General features: G+C 38.6%; 2 protein-coding genes and 1 pseudogene across 2 annotated transcripts in view; 2 read left to right on the top strand and 1 right to left on the bottom strand.

Annotated features, from left to right (window-relative positions):
* Positions 1–16,633, top strand: part of LOC139424237 (uncharacterized) — a 511,968-nt gene that overhangs the window by 459,373 nt on the left and 35,962 nt on the right.
* Positions 2,748–7,333, bottom strand: LOC139424394 (zinc finger protein 180-like). Its single transcript, XM_071176167.1, has 3 exons — positions 6,928–7,333; positions 5,379–5,532; positions 2,748–4,094 (listed from the first exon to the last, which is right to left on the bottom strand). The coding sequence occupies exons 1-3, from the start codon at positions 6,934–6,936 to the stop codon at positions 3,157–3,159; spliced, it is 1,101 nt and encodes a 366-aa protein (XP_071032268.1). The 5' UTR covers positions 6,937–7,333; the 3' UTR covers positions 2,748–3,156.
* LOC139424389 (zinc finger protein ZFP2-like) lies at positions 10,676–15,261 on the top strand (annotated as a pseudogene).

Here is a 16,633-nt window from a genome sequence, read left to right on the forward strand (position 1 = left end):
CTTCAACCTACTCCGACCTGACTTAGCTAAAACAGTGGAAGAAAAACATGCTAAACAAAAGAAACACCATGACCATGGTAGACTACACCTTTGAGTTTTCCAGGAGGAAGAACAAGTGTGACAGGGAAATGGATTCAGGCGACAGTAATCTGGAGACTGAGACCTGTGACTTACCTCATTCAGGACGAAAAGAGAAAACTTTTAAATCACTGTGTAGATTTATTGTTAGGCCTCATTAAATAAAGCTGATTATATTGTGTTATTTAATACATGGAGCGTACTAAGTGATATCAAGTCCAGCAAATACTTTTGTTTAAAAAGGGATGATTTAACTCAATCTCTCATGATAAATGATATTGATTTTACTAAAATTCAAAACAATTACAATGTTAATTGCATGATGTGTATGAAGGGCCCGATTCAGACTTGAGATATGTTGACGTAACATGGAGTTAAGTCAATAAAACGTGGACATTTGGCAATATTTTGGGACTTAAGTCGATGTTAAGTTCTCAAGTCTGAATAGGGTCCAAAGTGTGGGTGTATAATCTTGTGCATTAATGAAGTTACAGAAATGATTTCCCAGTTTGTTGTGCCATGACCCATGACACTTTACAACATTATGGGCAGCAGTTTCCTCTCGCTAAAATACACACACAGAGCTAAAACAAAACCTGTGTAATGACGAGTTTGGTATTTTATCTTGTCCCCTTTCAGATATACCAAGCAAAGCTTTTAGCCACAGCTCAGTCTCAAGCCATGAGCCTGCGACCCATGACGAAATTGTCCAAGACCTTTATTATATATACTATATATATTATATCAAACCCTATAGTCGACTCTATAGTATATTATATTAAACCTTATAGTATACTATATTAAACCCTACAGTAGACCCTATAGTATATTATATTAAACCCTATAGTATACTATATTAAACCCTATAGTCGACTCTATAGTATATTATATTAAACCCTATAGTATACTATATTAAACCCTACAGTAGACTCTATAGTATATTATATTAAACCCTATAGTATACTATATTAAACCCTACAGTAGACCCTATAGTATATTATATTAAACCCTATAGTATACTATATTAAACCCTATAGTATACTATATTAAACCCTACAGTAGACTCTATAGTATATTATATTAAACCCTATAGTATACTATATTAAACCCTACAGTAGACTCTATAGTATATTATATTAAACCCTATAGTATACTATATTAAACCCTACAGTAGACTCTATAGTATATTATATTAAACCCTATAGTATACTATATTAAACCCTACAGTAGACTCTATAGTATACTATATTAAACCCTATAGTATACTATATTAAACCCTACAGTAGACCCTATAGTATATTATATTAAACCCTATAGTATATTATATTAAACCCTACAGTAGACTCTATAGTATACTATATCAAACCCTATAGTCGACTCTATAGTATATTATATTAAACCCTATAGTATGGTGAAATGTCTCATTGTTCTGTTGTAGTATCACAGAACAATGAGACAGATATTTCACCGGATGTAGAAATATGAAGCATCCGCTTGGCGTTTCCAAATATGGTAGTGAGAGGAAGCCCATCCTGAATTTAGGTCTAGTTGTGTTCAGGTCTGTTGATTGTGGTCTTTTTGGTTCTGGGTTTGTTGACTGTGGTATATAGTACAGAGGGGTCCTCCCAAGCTTCTTGTGCCGGAGGTCTGTTATTTATTTTTATTGAACCTTTATTTAACTAGGCAAGTCAGTTAAGAACAAATTATTATTTACAATGACGGCCTACCCCGGACAACACTGGGCCAATTGTGCGCCGCTCCGTGGGACTCCCAATGACGGCGGGATGTGATAGCCTGGAAGAAAGGAGATGCAACAAGTCATCATCAATCTTCACTTCTGGGGTCTCATTTTAAGTAATCATGTAGATGTTAATACATTTAAACAAACAACTGCTTGTCTGCATAACATAGAAGTGTTGTATGCATTCCTACCTGTCAAGCAAAAGTACCATCTAATTAAAAGATTATCTGAGATGTAATGGATTGACTTGTTCACCAGGTGGCAGCACTGGGGCGGTTGATTTCACATCATACTGGACATTGTCATCCTCTTTCTTGGGTTCGTGCAGTTGGACAGGGGAGTAGAGGCACTTTCTGGTTATTAAGAGAGGTGGACATTGGTGTAGTGAACGTCATCCTGCTCATCTGTGCTGCAGTAGGGGCCATGGCCATGCCTGAGACGTTGTCATAAACTGAACTGAGTCTCCCTGGAGGAGAAAAGACAGATCAACATACCTTGGGACTATTCCATTGGTTCCACTGTGCCAGGCAAGATTAATCAAGCACTGATTAAATAAAATCTGAAAGAAAATAAATACATTTAGACTTCAACTCACCTGTCCATTCCCTGCTGTGACCCTTGTCAGATTTGGAGGCTTTCTTCATGTTTTTTTACACAAATGAATGAATCAGTCATTGAATAACAATCAAGATGATAAAGTGAAAGATAAGTCTTTAGAAAAATGGTCACCTGAACCACATGAAGCCAGAGAGACAGAGGATGAGAACAACATTTCCTATAGCTGCATTCTTCTGTATGGCCCATCAGCTGCACTAAAACCTGGTAAATGGTTTTACAATAAATGTCTAGATCTTTTTGGAGCAAACTTATTCCAGAAGATACCTCTGGTCCATATAAAAAACACACAAAAAATGAAGTGAAAAGCAGATGTTGTTGAGCAGATAATGGATTTAATATATTGATCTACTGAATACACACCTAGTATTGTTGAAACATTATTAAATATTACACAATTATTTAATGGATAATATGAGTTATTTAAATAAGATACACATCTGAACACCCCAACCCACCTCAACATCCCCCTCTACACACAAACGGTTCACTATGACATTGTCCATGATGACATTAAGCCATTTAGATCAAAATGAGAATACATGGACAGGGGACATGATCCTAGATCAGCACTCCTACTCCAACACACTTGATACATATGGATCCAGAGCTGCATATTATACTATACATGTTATAGTATTCAGACTTAGTAACTGTTAGAGAATTGTTAGAGAATGGGAGTTGGATGATTCTTTACAAGATGTTTTCTATGTAAACTTTATTTAGGGATATGGAACCGGTGCCAGAGAGGAGGGAGATGAAAGACGACATGTTTGTGCTTTGTGGTGGTTTTTCAGTGATGCTGAATGAGCAAAGCTCTTTCCACATAGACAGGAGTAAGGTTTCTCTCCAGTGTGTATTCGCTGGTGTGTTGCCAGATTGAAATCTAGAGCAAAACTCTTTCCACACTGATCACAGCTATAAGGCTTCTCTCCTGTGTGTATTCGTTGGTGTCTAGTCAGGTGTACTGATTGATTGAAGCTCTTCCCACACTGATCACAGCTATAAGGCTTCTCTCCAGTGTGTATGCGTTGGTGTGTAGTCATGTCTCCTGACTGATTGAAGCTCTTCCCACACTGATCACAGCTATAAGGCTTCTCTCCTGTGTGTATGCGTTGGTGTTTAGTCAGGCCTCCTGAATGACTGAAGCACTTCCCACACTGATCACAGCTATAAGGCTTCTCTCCCGTGTGTATGCGTTGGTGTGTAGTCAGGTGGTCTGATTTCCTGAAGCGCATCCCACATTGATCACAGCTATAAGACTTCTCTCGAGTGTGTATGCATTGGTGTGTAGTCTGGGCTCCTAATCGATTGAAGTATTTCCCACAATCAAAGCAGGGATAAGGGCTCTCCCCTGTATGAATTATCTGATGAGATTTTAAGGTTTTAGATGCAGCGAAACTCTTCCCACGCTGAGAGCAGTGGTACGGTTTCACACCGGTGTGAATCCGCTGGTGAAATATCAATTCCTTCTGTTTAGCAAAACTCTTCCCACAGTCAGAGCAGCAGTGGTGAGGTTTCTTCCCTATACCTCTATGCTGGTGCTTCTTGAGGTGTTCTGGTCTGGAGAGACTCTTCTCTTTCTTGTCAGCATCATGATGTTGAGGCTCCCCAGATGATAAGCCCCTCTCACTGAGAGAGCAACGATTAGAGATGTCACCTGTGAAACAAAGACATTGAATAGTTAGGTTTTGTAAATATGGGTCCATTAACAGATGAGTCGTTCCATGAAATGAATGCCCTTTGCATCTCTTTGATTTTTTTCAGTAGAAATTGTGCACCAATATTGATTTTTAAATCTCTGTTATATTAAATAGAGCCCTTTAATACTGAACACATGGAGAATTCGACTAATCAGATTTTTATTATGAATAAAGACTTTCTAAAGTGACAAGTTTCTGCATTTTGACAAGTTCCTCCATCAACCCTGTGTCACATCCACCCTGTGTCACATCCACCCTGTGTCACATCAACCCCGTGTCACATCAACCCCGTGTCACATCAACCCTATTTAACTTCTAGAAAGATTTTAACCCAACTAATACAATAATTTCTCCAAGTTTTACCATCATTGAGTAAAGTTACAAGTGCAGAATAATACGATTATTGGGAAGTCAATTAGTATAAGAGTTTAATTTAAATGTTGACATGCTTTGAAAGAACAATTTCCCTAATAAACCTGTTTACATGGACACATCTGAAATCAGGCTGCTCTGAGGGGACTTTGCTGAAAATGGCCAATCAGAATAAACGTTCTATCACAGCATGTTCTTTTTTTGAAGCATATTTAATTCTGAGTTATGACAAATTCAGTTTGTATGTGAAAACTATGTCTAAGATGCATACTTTGTTTTTCCTGAACTCACTGCACTCGGTCAAAAGAAGTTAGCTGGCGCTGCTTGTGTTAGCACATACACAGATTAAATACACCTCTATAACTCTGATTAAAGTGTTTACATGTCCTAATCATTCTAAAGATTGGTCAGAAAACCAGGTGTTTTTAAAGGCGTATCCTTACTTCGGTTATGACCTTACACCAATTAAGATCAGCAGTGAAAGGTGTTTACATGACTAATGTCATACTCGGTCTACTGCCATAATCAGTTTAATAGGAAATGATTAGTGTGCATGTAAAGCCCTAGTTATTTGGTTACTTTAACAGTAATTTCTGAACATGATTTATTTCATGTGATTAGTGAGTCTGTCCCTCATTTTAAGGTCTACCCTGTTACATGAACTGAACTCTTGTTTTAATATGGTGAAACTGTTCCTACATTTTTGTAGTTAAATGCTTTATGAAGTTGAACATGTGCTCTTTATGACAGAATGTTAAAATTAGTTCATTTAAAAAAATCCTCAAAATTGGGTGGAACGACCATACTTTAATCAATATATAATTAATTGTTACAGAAGCAGACTGTAGTCTAATCCACATGGTTCTTACTTAATGAAATCACATCTCCATGTTCCTCTTCTCCTCTCTCAGTTCCACTCTGCCCCGGTGTTTTCCTGCAGTCGACCAGAACCAGCAGTAAAGTACGGAGAGGCGATTGACCTGGGGACTCCTGGAAGGTGGAGGGGGACGGGCTAGCTTTGTCCTGTTGGACACAAGAAATATTTAACATAATTTATCAATAAACCAAATGTTGTATTAATTCAGTCTGAACCTCTGATTGATTTGGGTGCATCCCTAGAATATATCCTTTTTCCTCACATTTCCAATCGTTCACAACTTCCCACTAATCTAATAGTATTGGGTTGGTGGAGGAATGGGCTAGTTTCCACCATATATCTCATACCAGTCATTTCTTATCAAATAGCGAGGAAAAGGCAAAGAGAGAGGGGTAACTGGGCCCAAAATCTGGCTTCTGCCTTATTTGATGTAATTTAAATTTCTTAACGATTAGGTTGTTAGGAGTGTATTAATAAAAGTAAGACACTTTATATGGGAGTAGCGCCCGGTCGTCACTAGTAACCGCAAACAGTCAAACCACGCCCATTTCTACCATTGATCTTATTAACAACACTTCTAACTTTATGCCTAATTATGGTCCCACCTGATCTTATTGTGAATTTTCCAGTACTTATGTGGTAATGATTTATTTCAGAAGGAGCCAGCAAAACTAGTGCACTCTATATGTGCTCTGGGTCATTAGACATGCACCTGTCTGGGGGTTTGACACAGCTGGTTATTCCTGTAACTGTGTTATGGCCAACTATGTACTGTTGCTATGGTTAAACCTCTTGGGTATTTTCCAGAATAGGGGTGTCCCTTTCAGAGGAGTTAGCAGGGTGACATGTATGGTTATTCCTGTAGAGTGCCAAGGTCTGTTACTATGGTCCTACATGCATGAACCTGGCTTAAGGCGAGTGAAGGTCTATTTTTGTCTATTTCTGTGGCTCTACGTGTTCCATGCCCTAATATGAAGGCTATATGATAACGGTGGCTAAATGCCAGAGGGGATGAGCCATTAAGAGGAGTTACCTGAGGACAAATGTATAAAACGTATGTGCCAAGACTGGAAGGCAGTTGAATTCATGAACCAACTCGGCTTTTATTATGAAGTAATTGGAAGTCTATTTGAACTCACATGCTCCGGTATTTGTAAAATATGATTGACCGAATATTTCCACGACAATCTTGCCTCTCTTTCGATTGCCTTCCATATTTGAAGACTTTATTTTCTTAGAGCAGTCACTTGAGTATCTGGTCAAATAATGGATCATGTGTTCGAAATCATTGAAGGAATGTGAACATGTGCACACTGTGAGGAAGGATAAATAATTAGGTCATAGTCACAGATTCCTAAACATTATATAGCAAAAGTCTACTTGGTTGAAGAAAAAACAAATCCCAACAAGTTTTACCGTCATGTTTGTTTTGTCCAGCAGTTTAAACCAAACACAGGAATGTGGAGTATCAAAGATGATGAAAACTAGTCCTAGACATTTTATACAACACAGCAGGCATATAATGTTAAAACCAGACTTACCCGATCCATCGTGGAAGCTATTGTTTCTTTGTATGATATGAAATGTTGTAGGCTACAGTACAGTTAGACTATTTTGTTGTAGTGTTCAGATAACGACCAAGGAGTTTCCGAGAGAAAATTCGATTCTCAAGGCTGCAAGTTATGCGCCCCTGGACCAGAGCAATCAAACATCTATTTAAATATCGTAATTAAGTTAATAAAAATAAACGTCTCACGTAGCCTAATATTACTTCAGAAAGTTCTTATAAAAATCAAGTAATGTCATGAAAACGTCCAACAACACCCCCTTTCACTAAGAATCCTGTTGTCTGTAATCGTTTACTTTTACCTGACAGCTACTTGAAACACATGCGCAAAGAGGGAGTATCTCAACAGGCCTCTCCCTCGTAAGGGAGTGTCTTGGAATGACCGATTCCGGTCTTTCGCTGCTGCTGTAATGGCAGCTGCTGTACACTACCAGCACTGATAGGACAAGGAGCAGTGTATGCAAGTCTTTGCAATGGGTGCATCAAACCTAATTCACAAGGAATTATCCGGTCAAAAATAAATGTAAGTCCAGTGGTGGAAAAAGTACCCAAGTGTAAAACTTGAGTAAAGTAAAGATACCATAATAGAAAATTAAGTGAAAGTCACCCAATAAAATTCTACTTGATCTAAAAGTATTTGGTTTTAAATATACTTAAGTAACAAAAGTAAACATAATTGCTCAAATATACTTAAGAATTAAAAGTAAAAGTATGAATAATTAAAATGTCTTTAAACAAAGCAAACCAGGCGGCACACTTTTCTAGTTTTTTTAATTTAAGGATAGCCAGAGGAACACTCAGACATCATTTACAAACAAAGCATTTGTGTTTAGTGAGTCCGCTAGATCAGAGGCAGTAGGGATGTCCAGGGATGTTCTCTTGATAAATATGTGAATTGAACCATTTTCGGTCCTACTAAGCATTCAACTTCTAACAAGTACTTTTGTGATTCAGGGAAAATGTATGGAGTAAAAAGTACATCATTTTCTTTAGGAATTTAGTGAAGTAAAAGTAAAAGTTGTCAAATATAGTCAGCACTCGAATGCTAGCTAACGAACGGTCTGTGTGCTGACTACAGGTTTAACTAACGTTAGTTGATTGTAACATTGACACTGTGTGCTGACTACAGGTTTAACTAACGTTAGTTGATTGTAACATTGACACTGTCTGTGTGCTGACTACAGGTTTAACTAACGTTAGTTGATTGTAACATTGACACTGTCTGTGTGCTGATTACAGGTTTTTGTCCATTTGCTTGCTAACAACATGTTATGGGATTTTCATGAATAATGACTAAATTATGTATACATTTAGCTTAGAATTATAACTAAACAGAGTACTACTCTGTTAATGTATGAATGTATGAATCTTATTATAATCATAATACTGAATATAATGTGTGTAGTTTTAGGCAAGAATTAGAACAAGGACTTTCTGTTCCTTGTTAGAAACGAGCAGAGCTATCGTCAGACCGGCTGGAATACTGTGTTCCTTACAGGACATTCTGTCCCTACCCAGGGAGGGGAGAGACCTTGGGCTTGTAGTAGATTGTCTGCCACCTTTTAAACAATGTGAGAAGGCTTGTGAACTATATTGCCATTGTATCTGAGAGGAGGAGGGACATTTATGATGAAATGTGAGGTATATAAACCAATGTACATGGTATTGTGACCAGAGCTCTCGGGAATAAACGCTACTGATTAATTTTGAGGCTGATCTTTGTCTATTTTATGCAAATAAGAACCTTACAAATTCTTATAAACGGACAAAGTGGTTTGCTTTGTTGCAATTGAATTGGTTAATGAACATATAGGAATTCAATTCCTCTAACACAACAAGAAACCCAGACGAGGGAAACGCGAAAATCCAGGCAGCAGCGATGAGCTTGTCATTAGTTCTCCAACGTTAGCTTTATTGTAGCGATAAAGCATTATGTTTATTGTTATTTATTTGATTGTATACAAGTTACATACATAGACAGAAGGGAGTTAGTTATAAATACAGTACATTTGGCTGTAATTACTCAGGGGTGTAAAATACTTAAGCAGTACTTTAAAGTATTTTTACTTACGGCGTTTTTTGGTGGGAATCTGTACTTTACTTAAGTATTTAAATATTTGACAACTTTTACTTCACTACATTCCCAAAGAAAATTATATACCTTTTACTCCATACATTTCCCCTGACACTCAAAAGTACTCGTTACATTTTGAATGATTAGCAGGACCGAAAATGGTTAAATTCACACACTTATCAAGAGAACATCCCTGGTCATCCCTACTTCCTCTGATCTGGCGGACTCACTAAACACAAATGTGTTGTTTCTAAATTAAGTCTGAGGGTTGGAGTGTGCCCCTGCCTCACCGTTAAATTAAGTCTGAGGGTTGGAGTGTGCCCCTGCCTCACCGTTAAATTAAGTCTGAGGGTTGGAGTGTGCCCCTGCCTCACCGTTAAATTAAGTCTCACCGTTAAATTAAGTCACCTGAGGGTTGGAGTGTGCCCCTGCCTCACCCTCACCGTTAAATTAAGTCTGAGGGTTGGAGTGTGCCCCTGCCTCACCGTTAAATTAAGTCTGAGTTGGAGTGTGCCCCTGCCTCACCGAGTGTGCCCCTGCCTCACCGTTAAATTAAGTCTGAGGGTTGGAGTGTGCCCCTGCCTCACCGAGTCTGTTGGAGTGTGCCCCTGCCTCACCGTTAAATTAAGTCTGAGGGTTGGAGTGTGCCCCTGCCTCACCGTTAAATTAAGTCTGAGTGTTGGAGTGTGCCCCTGCCTCACCGTTAAATTAAGTCTGAGGGTTGGAGTGTGCCCCTGCCTCACCGAGTTGGAGTGTGGAGTGAGGGTTGGAGTGTGCCCCTGCCTCACCGTGTCTGAGGGTTGGAGTGTGTCACCTGCCTCACCGTTAAATTAAGTCTGAGGGTTGGAGTGTGCCCCTGCCTCACCGTTAAATTAAGTCTGAGGGTTGGAGTGTGCCCCTGCCTCACCGTTAAATTAAGTCTGAGGGTTGGAGTGTGCCCCTGCCTCACCGTTAAATTAAGTCTGAGGGTTGGAGTGTGCCCCTGCCTCACCGTTAAATAAAAAGAAAAAAAGAAAATTGTGCCGTCTGATTTGCTAAGTATAAGGACATTTTAATTATTCATACTTTTGCTTTTAATACTTGAGTATATTTGAGCAATTACATTTATTTTGATACATAAGTATATTTAAAACCAAATACTTTTAGACTTTTACTCAAGTAGAATTTTACTGGGTGACTAACTTTTACTTGAGTCATTTTCTATTATGGTATCTTTACTTTGACTCAAGTATGACAATTGGGTACTTTTTCCACCACCAGACTTACGTTTATTTTTGACCAGAGCATTACATGTGAATTAGGTTTGAGGCACCCATTGCAAAGACTTGCAAAAACAGCTCTTTGTCCTGTCTGTACTGGTAGTGTACAGCAGCTGCCATTATATCAGCAGCCAAAGACCGGAAATAGTCATTCTCAGACACACCCTCACGAGATGCCTATTCAGATACTCCCTCTTTGCTCATGTGTTCCAAGTTACTGCCAGGCAAGGATAGACGATAACAAACTACAGGATTCTTAACGTTTTCTTGACTTTACTCGACTTTTATAGATCACCTATCATGTTATCCAGGAACTTTCTGAAGAAATATTAGGATACATGAGACGTTTATTTGTTTGAACTTAATTCCGTGTTGATATTGAAGTAGATGTTTGATTGCTCTGGTCTAGGGACGCATCATTTGCAGCCTTGGGAAGCTAATTTTCTCTCCGCAACTCCCTAGTTATTATCTCTACACTACAACAAAGTAGTCGAACTGTACTGTAGCCAACAATATTTCATTCCATACAAAGAAATAATAGCTTCCACAATGGATCGGGTAAGTCTGGCTTTAACAGTATAGGCCTGCTGTGTTGTCCAAAATGTCTCGTCCTAGTTTTAATCGTCTTTGATCCTCCACATTCCTGCGTTGGGTTTAAACGTTTCGACCAAAAAAGCATGACGGTAAAACTTGTTGGGATTTTTTTTCTTCTTCAAAGTAGCCTGCCAATATCATGTTTAGGAATCTGTGATTATGACCTAATAATCTCTCCTTCCTCCCAAAGTGTTCACATTCATTCACTGATTTCGAACACATTGTCCATTATTTGACCAGATAATCAAGTGACCGTTCTAACAAAGAAAATAAATGTCTTCAACAATGGAAGAGAAAAGAGAGGCAAGATCAGGTGGGAACATTATAGCCAATGAGAGGGCAGATATGCGTGTTTCCACTAGTTTCCACAGCCACAAATGTCTATATCGCATTTTTATTTATTTAAGGTTAGACATAAAGCTAGAAGTGGTGTTAAGGTTAGGGTTAAAAAAAATACTATTTTTAAATAATTGCCACATAAGTACTGGAAAATTCACAATAAGATCAGGTGGGACCATTATTAGGCATAAAGTTAGAAGTGTTGTTAATAAGATCAATGGTAGAAATGGGCGTGGTTTATGGCTTTGTTTGCGGTAACGAGTGACGACGACAAGTCACTACTACCATATAAAGTTTCCTATTTTTATCAATACACCCCTAACAACCTAATCGTTACGAAATGTATATTCGATCCAATAAGGCAGAAGCCAGATTTTGGGCCCAGTTATCCCTCTTGCTTCACCTCTTCATTGCTGTTTGAAAGGAAATGACTGGTATGAGATATATGGTGGAAACTAGCCCATTCCTCCACCAATCTAATGCTCTTAGATTTGTGGGAAGTAGTGTACAATTGAACATTTGAGGAAAAATGAGATGTTCGAGGGGTGCACCCAAATCAGAGGTTTAGACTAAATTAATACAATATTTGGTTTAATGTTCATCTATGTTGAATACTTCCAACAGGACAAATCTAGGCCGTCCCCCTCCACCCTCCCAGAGTCCCCAGGTCGATCGCCTCCCTGTACTTTACTGCTGGGTCTGGTCGACTGCAGGAAAACACCGGGGCAGAGTGGAACTGAGAGAGGAGAAGAGGAATATGGAGATGTGATTTCATTAAGTAAGAACCATGTGGATTAGATTACAGTCTGCTTCTGTAACAATTAATTGGTTCATTATGTACTGATGAAAATATCTGGTCGTTCCACCCAATTTTAAGAAGTGTACCAAAAAAAAGTTTGATTTCACATAATTTTAACATTCTGTCATAAAAAGCACGTGTTCAACTTAATAATATACATGTTTTGCCATCTCAAGAGGTTTAATGAAATATAAATACTATAGTAAGAGCCAATGTGCCAAATAAAGTAACCGGGTTGACTGTAACAGGGGACGACTGAAAACAACAGAACCACCAGATTACATGGGTAAAACGGTCCTTTAAATCAGCCATGAATCTGCTTGTGACGGGGGGAATGGAAGCTAGTATTGTGCAACAGGAAGTAGTAATTGAATGCAGTCTTCACATAAAAAGTTATTGTTAAAACATCTCTATCATGTCTGTGTCTGGATAGAGGGGTTGAGATGCTCACTTTCCCACCACAAAACAGAATTTACAAAAATAGTAGAACCATCATCTGCTTTTACTCTATGATATGACTATTAGATTTTCTTATGCAAAAAAATATATATTTTCAAAAAATACATTTTTTAAAGAATAGTTTCACCATATTAAAACAAGAGTTCAGTTCATGTAACAGGGTAGACCTTAAAATGAGGGACAGGCGTAAATGAATTACTAATCACACAAAATAAATAATGTTCAGAAATGACTGTTAAAGTAACCAAATAACTAGGGCTTTACATGCACACTAATCATTTCCTATTAAACTGATTATGTCATTAGTCATGTAAACATCTTACTCTGCTGATCTTAATTGGTGTAATGTCATAACAGAAGTAAGGATACACCTTTAAAAACACCTGGTTTTCTGAGTATTCTTTAGAATGATTAGGACATGTAAACACTTTAATCAGAGTTATAGAGGTGTATTTAATCTGTGTATGTGCTAACACAAGCAGCGCCAGCTAACTTCTTTTGACCGAGTGCAGTGAGTTCAGGAAAAACTAAAAGTATGCTGCTTAGAAATAGTTTTCACATACAAACTAAATTTGTAATAACTCAGAATTAAATATGCTTAAAAAAAATAACATGATCGCTTTTACAGAACCTTTATTTTGATAGCAATTTTTATTTATTTATCAAAGTCCCATCAGCAGCCTGATTTCAGATGTGTCCATGTTAACAGGTTGATGAGGGAAATTGTTCTACTTTCCAAGCATGTCAACATTTAAATTAAACTCTTATACTAATTGACTTCACAATAATCGTATTATTCTGGACTTGTAACTTTACTCAACGATGGTAAAACTTGGAGTAATTATTGTATTAGTTGGGTTAAAATCTTTCTAGAAGTTACACAGGGTTGACGGAGGGACCTGTCAAAATGCTGATTTGTATCACTTTAGTTTTTCCCCCCCAAAAAATCATATTAATTGAATTCTCCATGTGTTCTGTATTAAATGGTACTTTATTGAATATTAGTTTTAAAATGCAATATTAGCATGCAATTATTGCAGGAAAAATGTCAAAGGGACCCAAAAGGCAGTCTTTCATAGAACGACATCTGTTTATGGATCCATATTTGCAAAACGTTATTCAATGTCTTTGTTTCACAGGGGACAGCCCTAATTGTTGCTCTCTCAGTGGGAGGGGCTTATCATCTGTGGAGCCTCAACAACATCATGATGCTGACAAGAAAGAGAAGAGTCTCTCCAGATCAGAACACCTCAAGAAACACCAGCATAGAGGTATAGGGAAGAAACCTCACCACTGCTGCTCTGACTGTGGGAAGAGTTTTGCTAAACAGAAGGAATTGATGATTCATGAGCGGATTCACAATGGAGAGAAACCATACCACTGCTCTCAGAGTGGCAAGAGTTTTGCTGCATTTAAAATCTTAAAATCTAATCAGAGAATTCATACAAGGGACAGGACTTACACCTGCTTTGATTGTGGGAAATACTTCAGTCGATCAGGAGACCTGACTGCACACCAACGCATACACACAGGAGAGAAGCCTTATAGCTGTGATCAGTGTGGGAAGAGCTTCAATCATTCAGGATCCCTGACTAAACACCAACGCATACACACAGGAGAGAAGCCTTATAGCTGTGATCAGTGTGGGAAGAGCTTCAATCAATCAGGATTCCTGACTACACACCAATGCATACACACAGGAGAGAAGCCTTATAGCTGTGATCAGTGTGGGAAGAGCTTCCGTCATTCAGGATCCCTGACTACACACCAACGCATACACACAGGAGAGAAGCCTTATAGCTGTGATCAGTGTGGGAAGAGCTTCAATCATTCAGGATCCCTGACTACACACCAACACATACACACAGGGGAGAAGCCTTATAGCTGTGATCAGTGTGGGAAGAGCTTCAATCAATCAGGATCCCTGACTACACACCAATGCATACACACAGGAGAGAAGCCTTATAGCTGTGATCAGTGTGGGAAGAGCTTCCGTCATTCAGGATCCCTGACTACACACCAACGCATACACACAGGAGAGAAGCCTTATAGCTGTGATCAGTGTGGGAAGAGCTTCAATCAATCAGGAGCACTGACTACACACCAACGCATACACACAGGGGAGAAGCCTTATAGCTGTGATCAATGTGGGAAGAGCTTTGCTCTATCTGGAAACCTGACTACACACCAAAGCATACACACAGGAGAGAAGCCTTATAGCTGTGATCAATGTGGGAAGAGTTTCAGGAAGATAGAATACTTGACTATACACCAGCGCATACACACTGGAGAGAAGCCTTATAGCTGTGATCAGTGTGGGAAGAGTTTTGCTCAAAATTCCACCCTGACTACACACCAGGTCACACACACTGGAGAGAAACCTTTCTCCTGTCTATGTGGAAAGAGCTTTGCTCATTCATGGTCACTGAAAAACCACCAGAAAACACAAACATGTCATCTTTTATCTCCCTTCTCTCCGGCACCGGTTCCAGATCCCTAAATACAGTTTCAATAGAAAACATCCTGTAAAGAGTCATCCATTTCCCATTCTTAAACAGTTTACTAAGTCTGATTACCATGGTAACCTGTGTAGCATAATATGCGTCTCTGGATCCATATGTATCAAGCGTCTTGGAGTAGGAGTGGTGTGTGGTGGGGAGTAGGAGTGTTCAGAGCTGTATCTTATTTCTATATCTCCTATTATCCATTAAATAACTTTAATATAGAATGTTTCAACAATACAAGGTGTGTATTCATTTATTAAATTTAAAAAAATTACATCCATTATCTGCTCAACGACGTCTGCTAATCACATTAATTATATGTTTTTTAAATCTATAATAATTTTTAATGAGGATCATTGGCCTCTTGTATAAATAATTTGGTCCTAAAAGATGTTCTGCCAATTGGTCTGAGGGTCACAGTTACCTGCATGAACCAAAACCGAGTGAGAGAAGAGCGAGCACTCTCTTCAGAAATACAATTCCAGCACAATGTCCTATACATAACCATTCTACTTCTTTTTGGTGAGTTGTTACGTGGAACAAATGCTTGTATGAAAATATTGTAAAACATCTGGAATGTGGTTTCATGTTTTCTTGTTTTGTTTTACATTGCTGATTGCATATTCATTTTTTAAATATGTATCTTTTTAAAATTTGTATTGTTTAGTTGTATTCTGTAAAAGAGACCAGGATATGTTGTTGGCCTGGGCCCCAATACTCAGTGTTATAGTCCTGAGAATAGAGACCAGGATATGTTGTTGGCCTGGGTCCCAATACTCAGTGTTATAGTCCTGGTCCTGAGAATAGAGACCAGGATATGTTGTTGGCCTGGGTCCCAATACTCAGTGTTATAGTCCTGGTCCTGAGAATAGAGACCAGGATATGTTGTTGGCCTGGGCCCCAATACTCAGTGTTATAGTCCTGGTCCTGAGAATAGAGACCAGGATATGTTGTTGGCCTGGGCCCCAATACTCAGTGTTATAGTCCTGGTCCTGAGAATAGAGACCAGGATATGTTGTTGTCCTGGGTCCCAATACTCAGTGTTATAGTCCTGGTCCTGAGAATAGAGACCAGGATATGTTGTTGGCCTGGGTCCCAATACTCAGTGTTATAGTCCTGGTCCTGAGAATAGAGACCAGGATATGTTGTTAGCCTGGGTCCCAATACTCAGTGTTATAGTCCTGGTCCTGAGAATAAAACAGGTTTAAAACAACAACAGAGAAACACGTGTCTTACAGTGCTACACATCTGTTATGATAGAGACTTTTTCCTGCTTAATTGAAGTATCAGGTGTAGTTTTTCACCAGTTATAAAGTGTGTTTGTTGTCTCTCTTTATGTTTCTATGGCTGCAGAGAGGGAGATGCAACAACAGCCTTGAGAACATCTGGACTCAAATTGAACTATTTCCCAAGTTGCTGTCAGTTAAAAGTAGACGAAAGCAGACTTACAGGATTATTTTTGAAAGGGGTGTTGTTGAATGTTCCCTTTGCAGAAAAACAGCCCCAAAGCATGATGTTTCCACCCCCATGCTTCACAGTAGGTATGGTGTTCTTTGGATGCAACTCAGCATTCTTTTTTTACCAAAAAGTTATATTTTGGTTTCATCTGACCATATGACATTCTCCCAATCTTCTTCTGGATCATCCAAATA

The sequence above is a fragment of the Oncorhynchus clarkii genome, chromosome 13 (genome assembly GCF_045791955.1).
Source record: "Oncorhynchus clarkii lewisi isolate Uvic-CL-2024 chromosome 13, UVic_Ocla_1.0, whole genome shotgun sequence".
NCBI classification, from domain to species: Eukaryota; Metazoa; Chordata; class Actinopteri; order Salmoniformes; family Salmonidae; genus Oncorhynchus; species Oncorhynchus clarkii.

Coding starts and splice junctions, on each gene's coding strand:
- LOC139424394 (XM_071176167.1), bottom strand. Junction 4,095..5,378: donor TGGAGATGTGATTTCATTAA/GTAAGAACCATG, acceptor TTTGTTTCACAG/GTGACATCTCTAATCGTTGC.